Source organism: Dryas octopetala, chromosome 8 (genome assembly GCF_963921425.1).
Source record: "Dryas octopetala chromosome 8, drDryOcto1.1, whole genome shotgun sequence".
Taxonomy (NCBI): Eukaryota; Viridiplantae; Streptophyta; class Magnoliopsida; order Rosales; family Rosaceae; genus Dryas; species Dryas octopetala.
Window position 1 is genome coordinate 823,232 of NC_141373.1, and position 19,895 is coordinate 843,126.

At 36.6% G+C, this 19,895-nt stretch overlaps 3 protein-coding genes across 8 annotated transcripts; 2 read left to right on the forward strand and 1 right to left on the reverse strand.

Annotated features, from left to right (window-relative positions):
- The first annotated feature begins 311 nt into the window (after positions 1-311).
- Positions 312-2,185, forward strand: LOC147275650 (uncharacterized). The gene has a single exon (XM_086254414.1). It carries the CDS (start codon positions 707-709, stop codon positions 1,925-1,927), a length of 1,221 nt encoding a protein of 406 aa, XP_086110540.1. The 5' UTR covers positions 312-706; the 3' UTR covers positions 1,928-2,185.
- A 1,952-nt stretch (positions 2,186-4,137) lies between these two features.
- On the reverse strand, positions 4,138-9,081 carry LOC147275651 (transducin family protein / WD-40 repeat family protein). 5 transcript variants are annotated; one of them, XM_086254830.1, is made up of 11 exons: positions 8,861-9,081; positions 8,647-8,742; positions 7,901-8,450; positions 7,507-7,626; positions 7,067-7,144; positions 6,571-6,744; positions 6,179-6,256; positions 5,738-5,913; positions 5,270-5,428; positions 4,909-4,969; positions 4,138-4,573 (listed from the first exon to the last, which is right to left on the reverse strand). In XM_086254830.1, exons 3-11 carry the CDS (start codon positions 8,291-8,293, stop codon positions 4,382-4,384), a joined length of 1,431 nt encoding a protein of 476 aa, XP_086110956.1. In that variant the 5' UTR covers positions 8,294-8,450; positions 8,647-8,742; positions 8,861-9,081; the 3' UTR covers positions 4,138-4,381. The 5 variants fall into 5 exon arrangements, with proteins under 5 accessions (XP_086110956.1, XP_086110958.1, XP_086110954.1 ...); XM_086254832.1 differs by having other exon boundaries at positions 8,620-8,742; XM_086254828.1 differs by lacking the exon at positions 8,647-8,742 and having other exon boundaries at positions 7,901-8,325.
- A 3,886-nt stretch (positions 9,082-12,967) lies between these two features.
- Positions 12,968-16,704, forward strand: LOC147275652 (pentatricopeptide repeat-containing protein At2g30780-like). Of its 2 annotated transcripts, XR_015123907.1 has the most exons (3): positions 12,968-13,529; positions 13,883-15,129; positions 16,149-16,704. XR_015123907.1 is itself a non-coding variant. In XM_086254508.1 (2 exons), exons 1-2 carry the CDS (start codon positions 13,080-13,082, stop codon positions 15,005-15,007), a joined length of 1,575 nt encoding a protein of 524 aa, XP_086110634.1. In that variant the 5' UTR covers positions 12,968-13,079; the 3' UTR covers positions 15,008-16,089. The 2 variants fall into 2 exon arrangements, 1 of the variants encoding a protein (XP_086110634.1); XM_086254508.1 differs by lacking the exon at positions 16,149-16,704 and having other exon boundaries at positions 13,883-16,089.
- Positions 16,705-19,895: the final 3,191 nt, after the last annotated feature.

The window sequence follows — 19,895 nt, forward strand, 5'->3', positions numbered from 1 at the left end:
CGTATTTCTTATGAGGAGGAACCAAAGCTAGCTGGCAATGGCCACCTCAGATCATAGTCTCGATAGGTCCTTTAGATGTTCCCACGTGCTATAGGTTACGTTACCGCGAAGGTCACGTGATCCCCATCCGAATCACCGCCTTCCTTACTTACCAAGCTGGTATCCGAACCTGAGGTTCGGTACACCACGTAGGCTCGGACAACCGTTTGACCCTGTTCCCAAACCCCAATAAAGAAACAAAACCAGTAAGAATAAAGAAAATAAAAAAACATTATTGAAGTGTTTTGCAGTTGCAGTAGTAGTAGTAGCTGTTAGGCTGTATAGCAGAGTGAGAGTGATTGCGTCTTCTCTGAGAAGCCAAAATAATAACAAAGCAAAGGCTTTGAGAGCTGAAAGTGTAGAACAAAAGATTCAAGAATTGCTTATTCTCCAAGCCAAAGCCATCAATCACTTTCTCATTTTCTCATTCTCTCTCTCATTTTGTGTTCTGGATGCTGATACTGATCAGACTGTTGCCATTAAAGCTTTCACGCTATAACCCACGAGAAATCGGTAGCTTCCTCTCACGGAAAAGCGTTTTTTCCCAACCCCTTCTTACCAAAAAGCTAAACCGTTCAACCCTCAACCATCAAACCCTTCTCTCTCTGCTCTGTCTGCTATAAAACCCAACCAAAGCCTTCTTCTTTCCTCACCCAGTTGACCTCTAATGGCAGATAAGCAAAGGTTCAAGACCTTTGAGCTTCTACTACGATTCTACATTGTCTTCTCTATCTGTTTGCTCCAATGGAACTCAGTCGCCTTTGCGATTCTCGACCCAGTCGATTTCTTGGCTCTGCAATCGATTCGAAAAGCTCTGGAAGACATGCCGGGTTCAAACTACTTCGCCTCCTGGGATTTCACCTCCGACCCCTGTAACTTCGCCGGCGTTTACTGCGATTCCGATAAGGTCATTGCTCTCAATCTCGGCGACCCGAGAGCCGGCGCTCCGGGTCTAACGGGTCGGATTGACCCGGCCATCGGCAAGCTCTCCGCCCTCGCCGAGCTCTCAGTCGTCCCGGGTCGGATCTTCGGCGCTCTGCCCCAGTCCATTTCGCAGTTGAAGAGCCTCCGGTTCCTCGCCGTTAGCCGCAACTTCATCTCCGGTACGATTCCGGCGAGTCTCGCTCAGCTACACAACCTGAGGACCCTCGACCTCAGCTACAACCTCTTCTCCGGCGCAATCCCTAGCTCCATCGGAACCTTACCGGAGCTCTCCAACGTCATTCTCTGCCACAACCGCCTCTCCGGTTCGGTCCCCCCGTTCCTCTCCCAAACCCTAACCCGGCTCGACCTGAAGCACAACGACCTCTCCGGTTCGCTCGCTCCCAACTCCCTCCCTCCATCTCTCCAATACCTCTCTCTCTCCTGGAACCGGTTCACCGGTCCGGTCGACGGCCTCTTGAACCGGCTCGGCCAGCTCAACTACCTCGACCTCAGTATGAACCAGTTCACGGGTACTATTCCGGGTCGTTTATTTACCTTCCCAATCACCAACCTCCAATTGCAGAGAAACCTCTTTACTGGGCCAGTCCAACCGGTCGATCAAGTTTCAATTCCGACCATTGATCTGAGCTACAACCGGTTATCAGGTGAAATCTCACCGTTGTTCTCGACCGTACAGAATCTCTACCTTAATAACAACCGGTTCACGGGTGAGGTTCCGGGTAGTTTCGTGGACCGGTTACTGGATGCGAATATACAAATACTGTATCTACAGCACAATTTTCTTACTGGGATTCAGATTAGTCCGACGGCTGAGATTCCACTGAGCAGCTCATTGTGTCTGCAGTATAATTGTATGGTCCCGCCCGTACAGACGCCGTGCCCCTTGAAGGCTGGGAAGCAGAACACCAGGCCTACTGCGCAGTGTAACGAGTGGAGGGGGTAAAGTTGGGAATTCAGATTATATCAATGGGGGTATAATGGGAAGTTTAGATGGGCATAATTTTGTTTCTCTGAAAATTAATTATTTCTATTTTTGTGGGGGGTTCGTTTAGATTCATTTATTTATTTTTGTGGAAAATGGTGGGTAAATGATGAATAAGAATTAAGAAGAAGATTTGTGGATATTGTCAGAAATAGTGAAACTATTATGTAGGGGAAATTTATGCGCTACTATTAAATATGAACATTTTTTTGTCAAGAATATCTAGATGTAAATGGTGTTGGTGTATGGAATATTTGTGTGGTGTGTTAATTATTCTTATGACACTTAATCGTGCATTAATATTTTTGTTGAACGTGAGAAATTTAGATTTGGTGGTATCATACCATCAAATAAGCCGAATGTTATGCATTCTTGTCCTGGTGAAACATCTGATGAGTACAAAAATTGAATTAGGTTGAGGTTCTGCTTGTGCCAAAACAAGCAATTCCTCTTTGTTTCTGTAGTTTCTCAATTCTGCTTAATTCAGGTTCTGCCTCTCAATTCTTATGTCTCACTTACTTTCCAAAATTCAAGACCATGCGTTCTTCATTTCATTGCTTTCTTTTTGATAGAAAGAAAGAGAAGGAGAGGAGTAGTTGTGGGGGGACTCCAAATCCAATGCTTGCTTGCTTGCTTGCTGGTCCTGATGCTTTTCGGCTTTTGTTATGCACGGGCTTCTGACCATAATTCATCATTGGAGCCAGCTACAGCTAGTTGAGTGAAATGTGAACCAACATTCATCATCTACTCGTTAGCTCTTCATCATATACTGATATAATATACAAATAGATCTGACAATAGAAAGATCTTTACTTTAATAATGAAAAAATAAACCCCTCAAGATTTGAGGGTTCAAATTGTGTTTGTATGATAGAATTTTCCGCAAACTACATACAATTAGATAGAATAAATATAACACAGTGTTGGGCTTCTTTTTAGTCTTTATGATGATGGGTGCTGCTGGTGTACTGGTGCATATATTCTTACTTAAAAACTCAACTAAACCAGCAACTAAAAGTAAATGCTAATTGTAGAATAAGGCCATATTTTTGTAAAGCTAAGAGCCTATAGTCGTCTTTTGTCCTCTTGATTGCTATTTTCACCTTCTTGTGTAAGCCATGGATGGACATGTGAAGGTGGCTGGGGATTAGGTGAGGATTAGATAAACAAAAGGTTTGGAGCACATGGAAAGAAGAGGACAAAGGCAATAGTAGTCAGCACAAGTGTCAATCTATGACACAAGAAAAGAAAAAATTGACTCAATTGTTGTCTCTTCTTTTTGGGTGTACATCTTGGCTTCTGCCAATAGTTTTGAACGCATTTCCCTTAAATACATAGGTATACATGTTGAGCTCTGCCAGTGCTAGCTCTTTTGGCACCGTAGGTCAAACCCAATTTTTTTAATCCCTCATGCAGGGATTGACTATGCCTCTTATGTAACATGGTATTTGCACTATGCAAGAAAACATGTTTTTAGACTCTTAGTTTGGTAATTGGATTTTGTGAAGCTTGGGTAGGATGGCAGTCTCTCTTAAGCTTTTCTTACAAGAATGTGCTGTCTACCAATTTTCTTCTCTCTTTTTTTCGGTACAAATTTTCTTCTCTTTTTTACTTTTGGGAGGGGGTAGAATATTTTGCATGCTACATAAAGTTGGGAGGGGTAGAAATATTTTGCATGCTACATAAAGTGGTCATTATTGTAAGGGTTGTGCATCATTAAGTTTCATTCCCAAGTAGGCTTCCTCATTGATTATGTTATTATTCAATTGTTTTGCTTCTTTAAGGAAAATTTAATCAATCACCTAAGTAGGGGAAGTAGGGGCCCTCTGGTTTATGTCACCTCACAATTTTAATGACCCCCCTTAATCATTCTCTGTGGTAGAAATCCAAATCGATTAGGGGCCCTCAAAGTAATACTACTCCATCATGGGGCAGACACAATGATTGAGGAATACAGGTTTTCTCCCCTCCCCTAAATCTGTATTACTGAGTTTTTGTTTCTTTTTTTGTTCGCTGTTCTAAATAATTGTATTCTTTTCAACAATGAAAATTACTCAGATTCTATTCCTTCCCACTATTGTTTTTCCTCTTTTTCCCATTATTGTGTCCAATTTCTTTAGAAAACTTCAAATTCGAACTGGCTTATACACAATGAGTATAAACTTAGCAAATAATCAAACAAAAACAATAACAAGTACAAGTACAATAGGGTAGCTTACAACAACAGTTCCTGTCTTCTTTATGTATCATTCCAATTTTATCGGATGTGTACATGGTTCTTTATGTACAACTGATTGGGTGAAATATGGTTAATACACAACACAGGGCTTATTTGATCATTTTGAAAACTAGACAGAGGATACAATTGTGTCCTCAATGAAAATGTGTTGATTGCAATACCACAAGGGGGTGTGTTCAAGAAAACTGTCTCCTCCAGACTCTCTTTCTGCTGAAAAGTGCTGGTGCTCCTCCATTCCCTGGGAATTCCCATTTAACAACACTCCCATCCCACGAAGAGCTTACCAGCATAGGGTAATACGGGTGCCAACTACAATCTCTTACAGCTGCTTTATGGTGCTTGAGTGTTGCAACTTGAGCTCCAGTCACCTACAAAGATTTAACCAAATTACCATAAATTAAGGCATGGAATCTTCTAGTGCAGAAAGGGCAAGCGGGGTTGAAGAAAGAGCAAGCATTCCAGATTGGCACAAGCCACAGACTTAGCACTTAAGCATTGACTATGGGACACTGAATTAGTGATAAGATTGGGGAAAACCAACATGCATAATTCTCATGATCTGGTATACTTTCATCCGAAGCATAGAATAAGTAAGAGAATTGCATCCCCAAATCTTCCCTGATCCATTAACCCAGGTTTGGAATCACATGCAGAAAATAAAATGTGGAGCTACAGAGAAAGAATGACTACATGTATCACATACCAAATCGTATATATAAACGCAAGAATTATGAGATCCAGTGTAGATGTACTTTTGACCTGTGCTGCAAATTTCAAGAAGATGAAGTATATTAGAAGTCTCAAATAATTGACAGTACTGCCAAAGAAGGTAAACAACTTGCAACGAGAAACCAATTTTAAAATATAAGTTTAATAGACTCAAAAGATGTTGAATATTTATTTTATTCAAAATTGGACCTATCACATTCATGTAAAAATAGGTTAGAGAGTTACTTAAATTTCAAGCTGACCAAATACATTTAAACAAAAAACTTGACTAGGATCCGAAAACAGCTTCTAGACCTCTAGAAAATATGAATAAAAAGATTATGATCTGTGCTTACCTATATGCCGGGGAAAAGTAGCAGCGAACAAGTGTCTGCAGGACCGAATGACCTCTATAAGTAGCCACTGATTGATCATATGGATGTTTTAAATCTTTTGCCTCAGGTGGGTAGTCCATCCATCTGTAATCCCATTCGCAACTTCTATGCCCTGGAATGCTGGAATAAATTGAACGATTGTTATTCTCTTGCAATAGTGATTAATTTAGGAAAACACAATTGGAAATTGCAGACCGAGCAAATAAATTGACAATAATATAACTCAGCCTTTCCACAACCACGCTGATCTTGAATTAAGAAGTGAGACAAGATGATATTCGGATGTTTATATAACAGATTTAATAACATAGTATTCACACACATAGATAACATTTCATGACCATGATTAACTAGTAGACACATAAAAGTAAGAAAACCTGTACATATATGATTTCAAGCGCACCATGAGAAGCCAGGATGTGAACATACCAGGTACCGCTAGAAGACATTTTCCTGATATCCCAAAGTTTAATGGTCTGATCTTTACCATTCGAAATGAAATAACGACCATCTCCCTTGCTGTCAATGAATGTAACACCTTCAAGGTGCCCTGTCAAGATTCCGGCTGGCTTTCCTGTAGCTGTAAAGCAACGTCTGTCCCACACCTAGACAAAGCTATACCTTATATGAAATTGTTGCATGAATCTCATATTCTCATGTTAATAAAATAATAATGACTTCCTCAAAAACTTCTGTATTCCTAAAACTTTGAGAAAAATGCAATCGGACAAGTTATAAAATATGACTTCTGTGAAATACACATAAAGTCTACCAAGATGTAGTTATGTACAAGAGAAACTCAAAATTAGAAGTACTTCAATAGAATGACAGCATCATGTGTGTGTGTGTGTGTTTGGACGTCAAATTTACCTTACAGAGAGTATCATCACTCCCAGAATAAATAAGATGGCCACTTTCATCAGCAAAACATACAGTGTTCACATCAGACTGCAAAAGAAAAGACCAATCAAATTAATGACCTCTAGAATTCTACATTCCCATTCAAAAAGCAGTCACCACATTACATAGAAGTGTTCCCCCATATGAGGGCAAAAAAACTCCAAATAAAATAGTAGAAGGTGGTAAGTAAGCAAGAAAAATAAAAAAATAAAAAAATTGTGACTGATTAGTGTGGCTCATTGAGGGGGTTGAGGTACCCAGCCCCACTTCCTCTGTGGAGTTAAGACAAGAATTTATAGTTGACAAGAAAAAAAGCAAATAAAATCAAGATCCCCATGCTAGAAGCTTCAGAAATGCTCTACCGTGTGCGCCAAAATTCGAAGGGAGAGCTTATTGGCTTCAAGATCATAAATATATATGGAATCATCACTACTTCCAGCAACAATTTCATGTCCATCTGTTGAAAATTTTATGGAGAAAATACCGAAGGAGTACCCTCCATCATCAGAGGAAAAGTCCAAACCCTCATGGATCTCCTGCATAAGAAATCATTCTCTAAATGTTGTTTTATAAGAATTCCCTGAATGTCAAGCAAACACATGTAGAAGGAATATGGTGAATGTTAGATATGGGTGTATGAGATTTCTTCTGAAATCAGGATTTATTTTCCATTCTCCGATGTCAAGCAAACATATTGTAGAAGGGAAAACAAATCCTGGTTTCATAAGAAATCTCATACACCCAATATTTGTCTCAAAGAGTTTAAATGATATTCACCATTAATCCTCCTCCAGACCGTGGTATGCATTAGCTCTTATAAGAATTGCAATGTCTACTAAAATTGCACGAGACTCATACCGTTATATTTGCACAGGACTCTGTTTCTGCAGACCCCACATTAACCATATTAACAATAGGTGACATGCTCGCATAAACCTGAAATAGCAGAATGCAAATAAATTAAAGATGAAATTATTGAAACATTGATATGTGGCCCTCGTGAGAAATATCCATTTAGTGCTCGATATGTAATTATGTTTTCTACTTATGTAGTAGTTTGATATCCTTCCTTCGACCCTTATTCATTATGTCATGTTTTCTTGTATATCCACCATTATCTTATTCCCGAAGTGTACATATATTAAATAGAAGGGTTTGCGTCCACACTGCAACTTAAACAGCAAAGAAACTGAATTTGTTGAATCCAGTTTCTAGAATGTTATATCTGAGCATCCAAAAATATAAGCGCAAAGGCACCTTTTTACATGAAATTGAGATAACAATATACAGGGCCTCACAAGATAGCGTTGATCTGGGGAAAGAGACGTATCAGTAACAGTCCATCGCATACTTTTGGCATGAATGTTCTTCTGGACTTTCCACCCTCTGTCCACATTGTATATTCTAATGTAGCTATCCTGCAAAGAACATTTGTACAACAACTAAAGTTAACCTATAGCATCACTAACAATCACTGCATTTGAGATATAAATTGTAACTTCAAGTTCAAATTTTTTCCAAGTCATAACTGAGGAACAAACACAAGTTACACAACCATCTTTCTTCTTCTTCTTTTTTTCCCCATAGGTTTTATCAGCAACCATATGAACACGATAAAAATAGATGTCATGGTGGTCATCATAATCTCAATTTTCCAAATTTAGTTTGAAGTGCCAGAAGTAAACATGTTACCTGAAACCCGGCAATAAAAAGAGATCCATCTGCTGAAAACTGTGAGACATATGCTCGGCTAGGCATTTGGTCAACAAGCACAGGACCATTCACCGGCAAATATTTACTTAGAACATGACAACAATCTGCAGAAGAGAACCTTCCCCTTCCTGAATAATTCCCTTCTCGGCCTGCCAGCATCCTGACCGTGGAAATGGGCAGGTCCCGCCTCCTGGGTCCAACTTGGCTAAGCCTCTCATGGGGCTCTGATCTTAACTTTGTGAGCTGGGCTACTTCATGGTCTAAACTATGCAATGGTGTGTTGGATCTTTGACAGTTCCCAACTTCATGGATGGCATTCCCACCATCAAAATGGTCAGATTCTATCGTCAATCTACTCAGTGAATAGCCCATCTCATCAAATTCATCAACTGCAGCTGCGGCGGCTGTAATGTAACATACATCTTAGTTTAAGCCCATAAGCAATATGATTTTGCAGCACACATTATACGAACTTATAATGTCGTTGAACCTTGATAACACTCAAAAAAACGCCCCAATCATGTCAATCCTACAAATATACGAACAACCAAAAGAAAATGACCACTTGTTAACTTATAAGAACAACCAAGTACATGTTCCACCAACAATCTTATTCCCATTTCAGCATACATAAACCTCAAATGAAACTACTTTCTTTCTTGGGAAATGTTACAATAAAACAACTTGTGCCCAACAACCTTTTTTGGACAGAAGTTTCCACCAACCTTAAGAACACCGTTAATCTGTATCCTCAACTGTAATATGTGAACCTACTCAGTCACTGCTAATTAAATTAATACCGTTTCATACTAAGCCATAGTCTGTGCACAATAAATTCCATGAGCAACCATTTACCAGTTAGATCGACCTCTTCAGAAAATTTATGGAAAAGAAAGAAAGAACAGCTGAAATTCAACAAACAAGAAAGAAGACACTCACCTGTGGTGTAGAAAGGGTGTTGAATTGGAGGGTTTCACTGCACATGAGTGAGTAGGTGGATAATCATAAATAATATACGGATTTTAAGTTGGGTTTGTGGGTAAGCAAGCAAATGGGTGCATTGAGTAGTCAGTAGTAATCCAGTATTACTCTGACTTAAGATGGTATTGAAGAGTTTGGAGTTGGGGGGTGTCAGACTGTCATTAGGTGTGGTCGACTTTTGTCTACGTCGCTTGCTTGTGTTTTTAAAACAAACAAACAAACAAGCAGCTTCGCTCAAATCGGTGACTCTGACTGCTGGCTTCACTCGCCTTATCTTACGGCCATGACATCATAATATGATTTAGTAAATAGCGCTTGCCTTTCTTGCAAATTGCAACCATTTCTTTCATTCAATAATTAGAGAAATTTTTTGTTAATATTGAAACGAGCAATGCTATTTGCTTACACTTAATTGATTATAGGCTTATTCATACCATTGCCCCTTGTAAGATACACTTTTTTTCACTTTGCCCCCTGAAACTTAAATCCTCTCAGTTTGCCACCTGAACTTCACAAAGTTGTTGCAAAAGACCCTATGCCGTTAACTCTGTCAATTTTTCCGTTAAAATAGCTGACATGGCACCTATATGGCATGAGTGAGACCCTTTTTTAGTTATGTAAGATCCATGTAGACAAGCAAAATTATAAAAAATTGACATGGATCTTATTATTTTTAGTTTAAAAATTATTTTTTTTGTCCACATGGATTTTACATAACTAAAAAAGGGTCTCACTCATGCCATATAGGTGTCACGTCAGCTATTTTAACGGAAAAATTGACAAAGTTAACGGCATAGGGTCTTTTGCAATAACTTTGTGAAGTTCAGGTGGCAAACTGAGAGGATTTAAGTTTCAGGGGGTAAAGTGAAAAAAAGTGTATCTTACAGGGGGCAATGATGTAAATAAGCCTTGATTATATTAGTCATATCACCTTACATAATTAAAATAGCAGTTAGGCATAGAGTTTTTTTTTATGAAGATGCAGTTTAGTAGTTGCCAAGAGAGTCACTGCCATTTCACAAACAACACAAGTAATACTAAACTAGATAAACAATAAATTTCAGCATTTTTTCATTTAGACATTTAATTTCACAGCAAGTTAAATACCTTTCTATAGCATTGAGTGCAGCAACAACACAAGAGTTTGAGTTTGAGTTTGAGTTTGTTTCTCTTCCCTCTCAAAGTTAAGTGTAAGTCCATTTAATTGAGTAAGGTGATGTCTCTATCTTAAATATGATCATTTCTTCCCACCAATTAAGTTGATAGCCAAACACCAATTACTTAGTTATTTTAGGGTGCATTTGGTAATATTTTACGACAAAAATATGTTTAGTTGCCGTATTGAGAAAATCGTTTTTGAAAAACACAAAATAGAATTTCTAGTTTATAGTGAAAATTCAGAAAACGACTAAATGATGTTTTCAATCATATCAATAAATAAAATAGGTTGACATGAGTTTTAAATTATATAACATGTGTGAACCGTGTGTACCTTAAAAGTCTATATTTATCGTTCAATTATATTATAAAAGGTGAATCAATAACATTACAATTAAAGCAAAGACACAATTTGTACAAGCCAAAAAATATAGTTGTGTTTATCCAAACGGGCATTCAAGGAGTTTGTCACATTCCGAATGGTGACCGAATAAGATGAAAAAGAACCAATGGTGATTGAAGAGGAAGCTGACTGTGAGCCCATGTCAAAGGAAAATGAAGAGCAAATTGTAGGCTAACGAGGGTTTGGTGCGGCACTGTGAGAAGAAATTTTTTTTTGTGTCGTTAAACGTTAGGCTCTGATACCATAACTCAAATCATATGAGTTTGTAATGCCTCAGTTAATTGAGGACTTGCGGTATAAGTTGTATATATACTGGAAGTTACCCATTAGGGTGTACAAGAGTTACTAGAGTAATTACAAGAGTAATTATCAATTTTTATGCAATGGTTTTGGACTGGATTTGGGCTTACAGAAGTTTACTGCTCATCTTACAATCTATGGAGATGTTTAGTGAGTTATGGGTTGTAGAAGCTAGACCCAGACTGTGTGTTTATTGTTGGGTCTTTGACCCTTCTTGTAACCGAAAACAAAAGAAAACAATAACAATTGGAATAGTAATTAAGACCATTTATGAGTAAGGGAGACTTAAAATCTAATTCATTTTATGAGTCTTTATTAGATTAAAACTTGTAATGATTTAAGATTTTTAATTAAGTCATTTTATTTTTATTCTTTAACAGCTTTATTTATGTTAGGTTTTAACTCTAAGATTTTGAGCGGATGTAGCCTCTATAAAGCCTACTCTACACCCCTAGAAGGAGAAATAGTGAAATACCCTTCAAATAGAGGGAAATAATTTATTATGAATTAAAATGATTTTCTTATAAATTAAAATAATTTTTTTATAAAATATTATGAATTAAAATAATTTTCTTATAAAATATTATGAATTAAAATAATTTTTTTATAAATTTTAAAATACCCCCAATCTCTATTTAAAAACTTTTTTAAAAAATCTAAGCTTAATTATCTCTAGTAATTATCACTCCTAGCTAACAAATTACCAATACTTCTATTATTATTTTTCTGAAAAAATCAACAATACAACGTTGTATGTCATACTAACATTGTACTATAGGACTCAACGTTTGTATGCCAATTACTTTTATCACTACTAAAGTGATTTTTCTGCCGTTATTGTTAGTTAATACCTGGCCGGTATTAACACTAGAATGATTTTTATTAACATTCTCTCATCATACACAAAAGTGCTATAAATTGATCAACATTCTCTCATCATATGTATTCCATTTCCTCTATTAATCATATATATTTGGTTTTTTATATTAGTTTTCAGAGTTAATTACACTTATACCCCTGAAGTTTTTCGTCTTTTCACATACACCCTCTGAGGTTTCAAAAATTATACATATACCCTCTCAGGTTTCAAAAATTACACATACACCTCTTGAGATTTCAAAACTATTACATATAACTTCCTACAAGAGAAAAAAAAAAAAAAACAAAAAAAAAATATTTGTATTGAGGTTGGACCTTACACTTTGAGTGATATAAGGCCATTTCACCTCTTAGCATGTCTTTTTGCATAATTTCTCATCATTTTTCGTTTCACTATAGGGGGTTATATACAACAGTTTTGAAACCTCATGAGGTATATGTGTAATTGTTAAAACCCTAGAGGGTGTATGTGAAAAAGCAAAAAACTTCAGGGGGTGTAAGTGTAATTAACTCTTAGTTTTCAATTAATTATTAATTTAACATATAATGATTATAAAGTCCTAATAAACTAACTCACCTACTTTACATAAAATAATCAACTTAATTAGTTTTAAACTCAACTTTTTAAAAAAATAAGTTTTTTTTTTTCTCTCTACCCCCGATCCCTCCCTTCCCATTCGTGATCTTCTCCTACCTCTCTTTAAACGATCTCTTTCTCTGTTCTCTCTATCTGCTCTATCTCATTGTCTGTTGCTTTATTTCTCTCTGTCTATTTGTTTTTCTCTATATTTTTCATCATATCTCAACATTGGAGCCTTGAAGGAGGCCGGAGACTTCCAATTTGAAAGTTTTAGGGGTGATTTGGAAGTTTTGGGCGCGATCTGGAAGTGCTGAGCAATTATTACTATCGAATAGTAACTATTATCACTCCCTGATTGTTACTATTGGATAATGGCAATTATTAAATATTATTGCACCGTAACAATGGCAATTTCCCTGACGTGAAAAAAAAAAAAAGTTGGACCCGTTGGGAATTACCATTGTTGGACAATAACAATTCTTCTAACGTGAAAAAAAAAAAAAATTGGATGCATTAGGACTTGCTTTTTTATAATGAGCCTTAAAAAAAAATATTTTCTATAATGGATTTAAAAAAAAAACCCTTAATAGGTATATTTTTGTGAAAGGGGTCCGAAGTTTGAAATCCCCTTTCTTCCATATTAATTATTTGTTTAATTTTTAAGGTTTGGTTCTGATTATTGTCGTGGACTCGTGGGTTTGTATTGTAATTTATTTTTACCCAAAAAAAAAAAAAAAACCAAATCCGTAGCATTGGTTTTGGTTGCAGGGTAGTCTCTGGGTCTTGGAGAGTTGGAGGCAGAGAGAAAAACCTTCCTAAAACCCAGAAGCTGCACCCACAACGGTAACCACCAAGCAATGAAGCGAGTATGGAAGCTCTCAGATGCGGCCCAAGCAGAGCTGCTCCGCCGCCGCCATAGATGCTCAGCAAAGCCCCAAACCCTAACCCCCTGCACTTTCTCCATCACCAACTCCCCCAATTACAGCTTCACCCGCGACATCAATAATGCCCAGACCCCCTCCTCCTCTCCATCTCCATCTCCATCTTCATCTTCATCCATCTCCTTCTCAAGTATCGTGCGTTTGTTTGCTGAAAAGCCGTCGGCCTCAGACCTAAGTTCCAGAGAGGATCTGGTCCACAAGGCCACGCAGTTGAGAGACGAACTGGTTCAGCATATTGGGGACCCTGACAAGATTGTAAGGGTTTTGGATGAGAAGGGCTCTGAGTTTTTGTGGAGCTGTAAGGATCCATGTGCTTTCGTTGAGCTTCTGTATCAGTTACGTTCGTGGCCTCGTTTAGCCCTGGAGGTATAAAATTTGAGACTTTAAATTTAAAGGTAAAATCTTTGTGGGTTTTAGGTGTGGTGTATGTGATATAAGTAATGCAATCGGTTTGTTTGATGTAGATTGTGTAACGATTTTTGGTTTTTTATTTGTATTAGTGTTTCCTAAGTTGTATGTGCAATTATGCAGTTTATGGGCAATGCATACGAATAGAATGAAATTGAGGGGATGATTAATAACATACAGATACATACAAAATTGAGGGGATGATTAAACTTTGCTGTGCCTTACCTATGTTTGTTTCAGATAAAATCTTCCTGGCATTGTTGGTTTTTTACTATTGTTTTTCTTCTCTAACTTTGTTGCTTATGTTGTAGGTCTTTAATTGGAGAAGAAATCAGGTGGGTGGTGGCACTCCTGTGATGCCAGAGGAGTATGCCAAGGCTATTACAATTGCAGGAAGAATTAAGAATGTTGAACTTTCCGTTGAGTTATTTACTGAGGCTGTAAACAAGCGAATCAAGACAACTTCCATTTATAATGCACTTATGAGTGCTTATATGTTCAATGGTCTTACTGCTAAGTGTCAGTCTTTGTTTCGAGACCTCAAGAGGGAACCGAATTGTAGTCCTACAATTGCAACATACAACATTCTTATTTCCGTCTTTGGTCGATTGATGCTGGTTGATCATATGGAGGCAACTCTGCAGGGGTTAAATGATTTAAATCTCTCGCCTAATTTAATCACCTACAATAATTTGATTGCTGGATATATCACAGCTTGGATGTGGGATAGTATGGAAAAAACTTTCCAAATGATGAAAGCGGGTCCTGTTAGTCCTGATATTAGCACCTACTTGCTAATGCTTCGAGGGTATGCTCATTCAGGGAATTTGGTAAAGATGGAGGAGACATATGAATTGGTAAAACATCACGTAAATGACCATGATATCCCATTGATAAGAGCTATGATATGTGCATATTGCAAGAGTTCTGTCACAGACAGAGTTAAAAAGATTCACAGTCTAATGAGGCTTATTCCGGAAGATGAATACAGGCCTTGGTTAAATGTGTTGTTAATTAGGGTTTATGCTCAAGAGGATTGGTTTGAGGCAATGGAGAAGTCAATAAATGAGGCATTTGAGCACAAAACCTCTGTGCATACTGCACTTATTATGCGATCTATAATTGGAAGTTATTTCCGATGCAATGAGGTGGACAGACTTGCGAATTTTGTGAAGCGTGCAGAATGTGCTAGGTGGAGAATCTGTCGGTCCCTATATCACTGCAAGATGGTCATGTATGCATCACAAAAGCGCTTAGAAGAAATGGAGAGTGTCCTTAGTGAGATGGAGAATTTTAACCTGGACCCTACCAAAAATACATTTTGGATATTGTACAAGGCCTACTCAATGTGTGGTCAAAGATATAAGGTTGCAAAAGTAATAGGATTAATGTGGAAGCATGGATATGATGTTCCTTTGGATGCAAGGCTATCATGATTCTCCCTTTCACTTCGGTAGAACATATTGGATGCCAGAAAATTGTATAAAGCATTCAGCCAATTATTGCGAATGGTTCATCCCTTCCATAAGATGCAACAGGGGTTCAACATTATTCACAGGTATACATCCTACATCAGAAAGTTTCTTGTTTACGTTTACTCATTTTCCTTGTAGTTAGCGGCCTGAATTTTTTGTTGGCACTGCATGCTTATCAGTCCATGATGCTGCACACCATTGCCTGTTAATGTAACTGATAAGAATCCTATTGTTATATATTGTTATTCTCAATGGCCTCTTTCTTCCCTTCCCTACCTTTTCCAAAGTTATAGGAGACTGAGAACCTTACTAATCCCATCAATTGGCTCAGTGCCAACCTGGATTCATTGAAGACAATGAATTATTTCAAATAAGGTTGTCTTTGTCAAACAGTATTCTTTCATGTCCTACCCATTGAATTGACCAAAATTGTATATTGATAGCATCCTATGATCATTGAATGGAAGGATTTACATCTCACATGCTTTGGTAGACACTGAGAAGTCAAAATATGAGCTGATTGAAATGGTTTGGGCTGATGCAGTGACTTTTTTAAGTTCAAGTCAGCTGTTGCAATTGTTTTTTCTCTCTGATTCAATTGATGGAATCAGTTAGTTATGGTTGAATGATTTATGGACTATCCATTGTTGGTTGAACTGAACTTGATAGAAACTGATTTTTTCCCTGATTCATTGATAATTATGCATGGTCTTTGAGATTACTAATTGGTTTTATGATGTCATACCTTTGCATTGAATGAAGTTAGCTTTATAGTATAGGACTTCATGAATAATTTTATAGGCATGCATTTATTGAACAATATAATGTGCTGGACTTGGAACCCATGTTCTGTAGATTGTTGAACAATGTAACTTTAAGCATGTGCGTATACACATACACAATTTTTCAATTGTGGGATATGAAAATGGTTGTGAGCTGTTGATCGTGCTGACCACACAATGAAGTCGACATGGTCAATGTCATTTCAGTTTTTTGTCATCAGTCTATCATACCATTGGTTGCATATATATGTACATATACTCACACACAATTGATTGACTACATTGGGTTACTGATTCTGTACATTCTTTCATGGACCAAGGCTACCAAAATGCTGATTGCCTATAGAAATCCAAATAAGTTCCACCAAGACATCGAAGAGGGCGCATCTGTCTTCCTGCACACAGTCCCCGCATTTGTGACTGAATCTACTAATTTTTAAGAAAACTACATTGACAAAGAAGAGATTTACCTTATTTGAAGGGCTGAAGATGATGGGTAAAACTACATCCGAAACAAGAGCAAGATAATATCTTGAAGCTGTTTTTCAGATGTTGCGTGTACTTTAAGATGGTATAAATCAACAATTTTGCTACCAATTCAAACTTAATAAACTTTTTTTTTTTTTTTTTTTCTAGGAGTAGGACCATCAAAGTACAGTTTAATTGTGTGGCTTTGTAAACTGACATGTCTGGATGCCGGATGTGTTTATGAATATTGGAAAAGTAAACACTTCTCATTCTTCTCAAAGATTTCTACTGTTTACTCCCCCAAACCCAATGCAAGGTCGAGGCAGGAATCTGAATGCTGGGTTTGACATTGTTAGCTCTTAATTTAAGATTTTGAAGGATTAATGTATTTTTCTTACGTGCACTCATCTTTTTATTAATCACACCTCACCTCTTTGTACTACATATTTCGTCTTTCGAAGAATTGATGGGAAAGCAATATGAGATTAGTCCTCTACATCTTTCTATCTCCCTCATTATTTCTTAATGAAAATTTCCCATTCTTTTATCCAAACAGAAAAGGGGAAAAAAAATTGTATTTTAGCTCACTATTTCCCCAAAAAAAAGGAACTAACTATGCCTTAAAGTTGCACCCTTAATGGGCCATGAGTCCACAACATGGGATGCAATCATGCAAGCCACTGTCACTCTTTCTTTGTTTCATTGGGAAAGCAAAACCAATCTTTATGTCCAAATAAAATGACTTCAAAAGTTCATACAAACAGCATACTTTCCTCTGGAGCCTATTAAGAATAAGAATGTATTATCAATTTATCATTGTTAATCTGTCACTGTCCACGCATAAATAAAGGATTGTCATGCCTTTCTATTGTTTCCCAGATTTCAATAGGTTTTATTGTTTCATTTATATTGACATTAATTTCAACTTAATTGATTTGGCACGACATGCTATATGTTCTTGGGTGTGAATCTTTTTTTTTTTTTTTTCCTCTAAAAATACAAGTGTTCAAAAGCTTTTTTTTTTTTTTTTTTTTTACCACAAAAAAAAAAAAAAAACTTTATTTGTTTCAATGCTATTTTTGACAAATAGTTTAAGGAATTTTGTTTCCAAACTGAGGGTGTATTCAATTGGGATTCTAATAGATTTTAAAAGAATTTGAAAAATCCATAAAAATCTAAGTGTATTCAATTTATAATTTTAAGAATTCCATAAAAATTCAAGTGTATTCAATTCAGAAGTTTAAAGATTTCATAAAAATCTAGGTGTATTTACTCTCTCATGAATTTTAAAGGAATTCACTAAGTAGTGGATTTTGAACAAAAAATAAGGACTATGAGAATTCCGACTTTTCCCCCTTGGATTTTGATGGATTCCATGAAATTCAATAAAAATCCATAAAATCTATGAAATCTGCAAGAGCTTATAACTCCTTTGAATAAAATCTCAATTGAATGCACTTCTCAAACTTCCCATTTGAAATTATTACCAAACTAGACTTCATTTTAAATTTTTTTTTTCGAATCAGACTTCAAAATGCCATGTCATCAATTATAAGGAACATCTTTTTTTATAAAAAAAAATATTTGAACAAAATGAACAAACTTAAATGCATTTTCGTCGACATCTAGTAAGATTTGAGCAGTGTAAACGAATAAACTTACACGTGTCTTTTCCGACATCCAGTAAAATTGGAACGAATGTTAACATAATTCATGGGAACGAACAAACGTACATACATGTGTTTTCGCCGACATCCAATAAAATTGGAACAAGAGATTCATAGAATGTTAACATGACTCATGTAAACGAACGAACTTATACGTGTCTTCTCCAACATTCAGTAAAATTGAAAGAAATGATACATAAAATGTTAACATAATCCATGTAAACGAACGAACGAACTTACAAACTTATATGTATCTTTGCCGACATCCAATAAAATTGGAATAAGCGATGCGGAGAATGTTAACATGATCCATATAAACAAATGAACTTATATGTATCTTCATCAACATCCAATAAAATTGGAACGAACAATGTCAACATGATCCATATGTAAGGATAATACATATAAATCTATACATGATTCTTCTTGCTCTTTTTTTTTTTTTTTTTTTTTGAAAAAAAAAAAAAAACAATCCAAATGAACTGGCTTAGACATAGTGTCCTCTTTCTTGATGAGAACCAGCCAATTGATGATGTCCAACAAAAACCCAAAAAAAAAAAAGGGTAACCCACTAAAGGCATGAAGCAAATGTGAACACGCACCTCATCCAATGACCCCTCAAATTATATAATAATGTCCAAAAGTAAGGGTAGTCACCAAACAAATTAAGGGTTTTGTCCGCAATCGCCAATTGCCATTAAAGGAAAAAGCCATTTTGTTGATAAGGACTTTTAATTTTCTGTCGTATTAGGGGCATAAACGTTAAAACATAAACAGCCTATTTACAAAGGAGTGAAGGACATGTCATAATAAGACATGAAAAAAACATGACAATCCAAGCAAGAAAGCTCTTAATATTCAATTAACTAATATTAAACTAAAAACAAAGCTGATTAGAATACCAAACTGAATATAATTTGGTGAGAGACTCAGATGCAACCTAAGCAAAGCATGATAAGCATATATTCATTCTAAGCAAGAAAGAAAGAATGCATAGAAAGTCAAATAAAGACAGGGTTCCATGTCCTTGTCCAAGCCTATCTGTTTCTTAGCACTTAGTGGCCATTAAGCACTTAAAAGCAATCCCAAAAATCTTATTAAATTTACTTGTTTATTTGTTTTTTCTGTATTGGGTTTTCATTTGTGGTCCCTTGGAGTACATCCAAAATTCCCAACCACTATCAACCAGATGAGTCTCCCCCACCATGAAAATACAAATCCAATTCTTTGCATTTGCCATTATCCCAAAATCCCAGAATAAGAATTAGCTAAACGGATGTAGAAAGATGGTGAAATCCATGATTACAGCTCTGTGTCCAATCATTTTTTTCTCACTCAATTTTCATGTCTTTTTCTGATAGATGGGGTTTGGTTTTGGATTTGGGGGGAAGACATTTGGGATGGGATGGTCGGACCATCCCATGAGAGGTCTTGTACCAATTATAATAACAACATGAAAAAGAAAACCCATCTTTCTATTTTTCGTTATAACTTTAGGGATCATCTTTTTGAGTCCAATTTGTGAATTTGAGGTTTAAATCCTTAAATGGGACACAGAAAAGAGGGTAGAAATAGACTGCTTAGTGGAAAAAATCACTTCCTTTTATTGAAGTCATGCCACCATCTCCCTCAATTTTTCCCACTCTTAGAATTTGGAAAATGATCCTGCAGATACCATTCTTGGTGTTGGTTCATTATACAGACAAAATCAGTGGTAGTCTAAAAGATGATATAGAAATCTGCTTTTAATCAAACAAAATCTAAATGGGTCTTTATGGACTTCATCAAGAATACACAAGAAAACAAAGCAAGCCAAAAGGCATAGTCACGCATGATCCCTCATGTCACGGATGAAGACAAAAAGGCAACAGAGTCAAAGCTCTTCACTCGGAAAACCATGATTGAACTTGGCAATACATATTTGATAAAAGA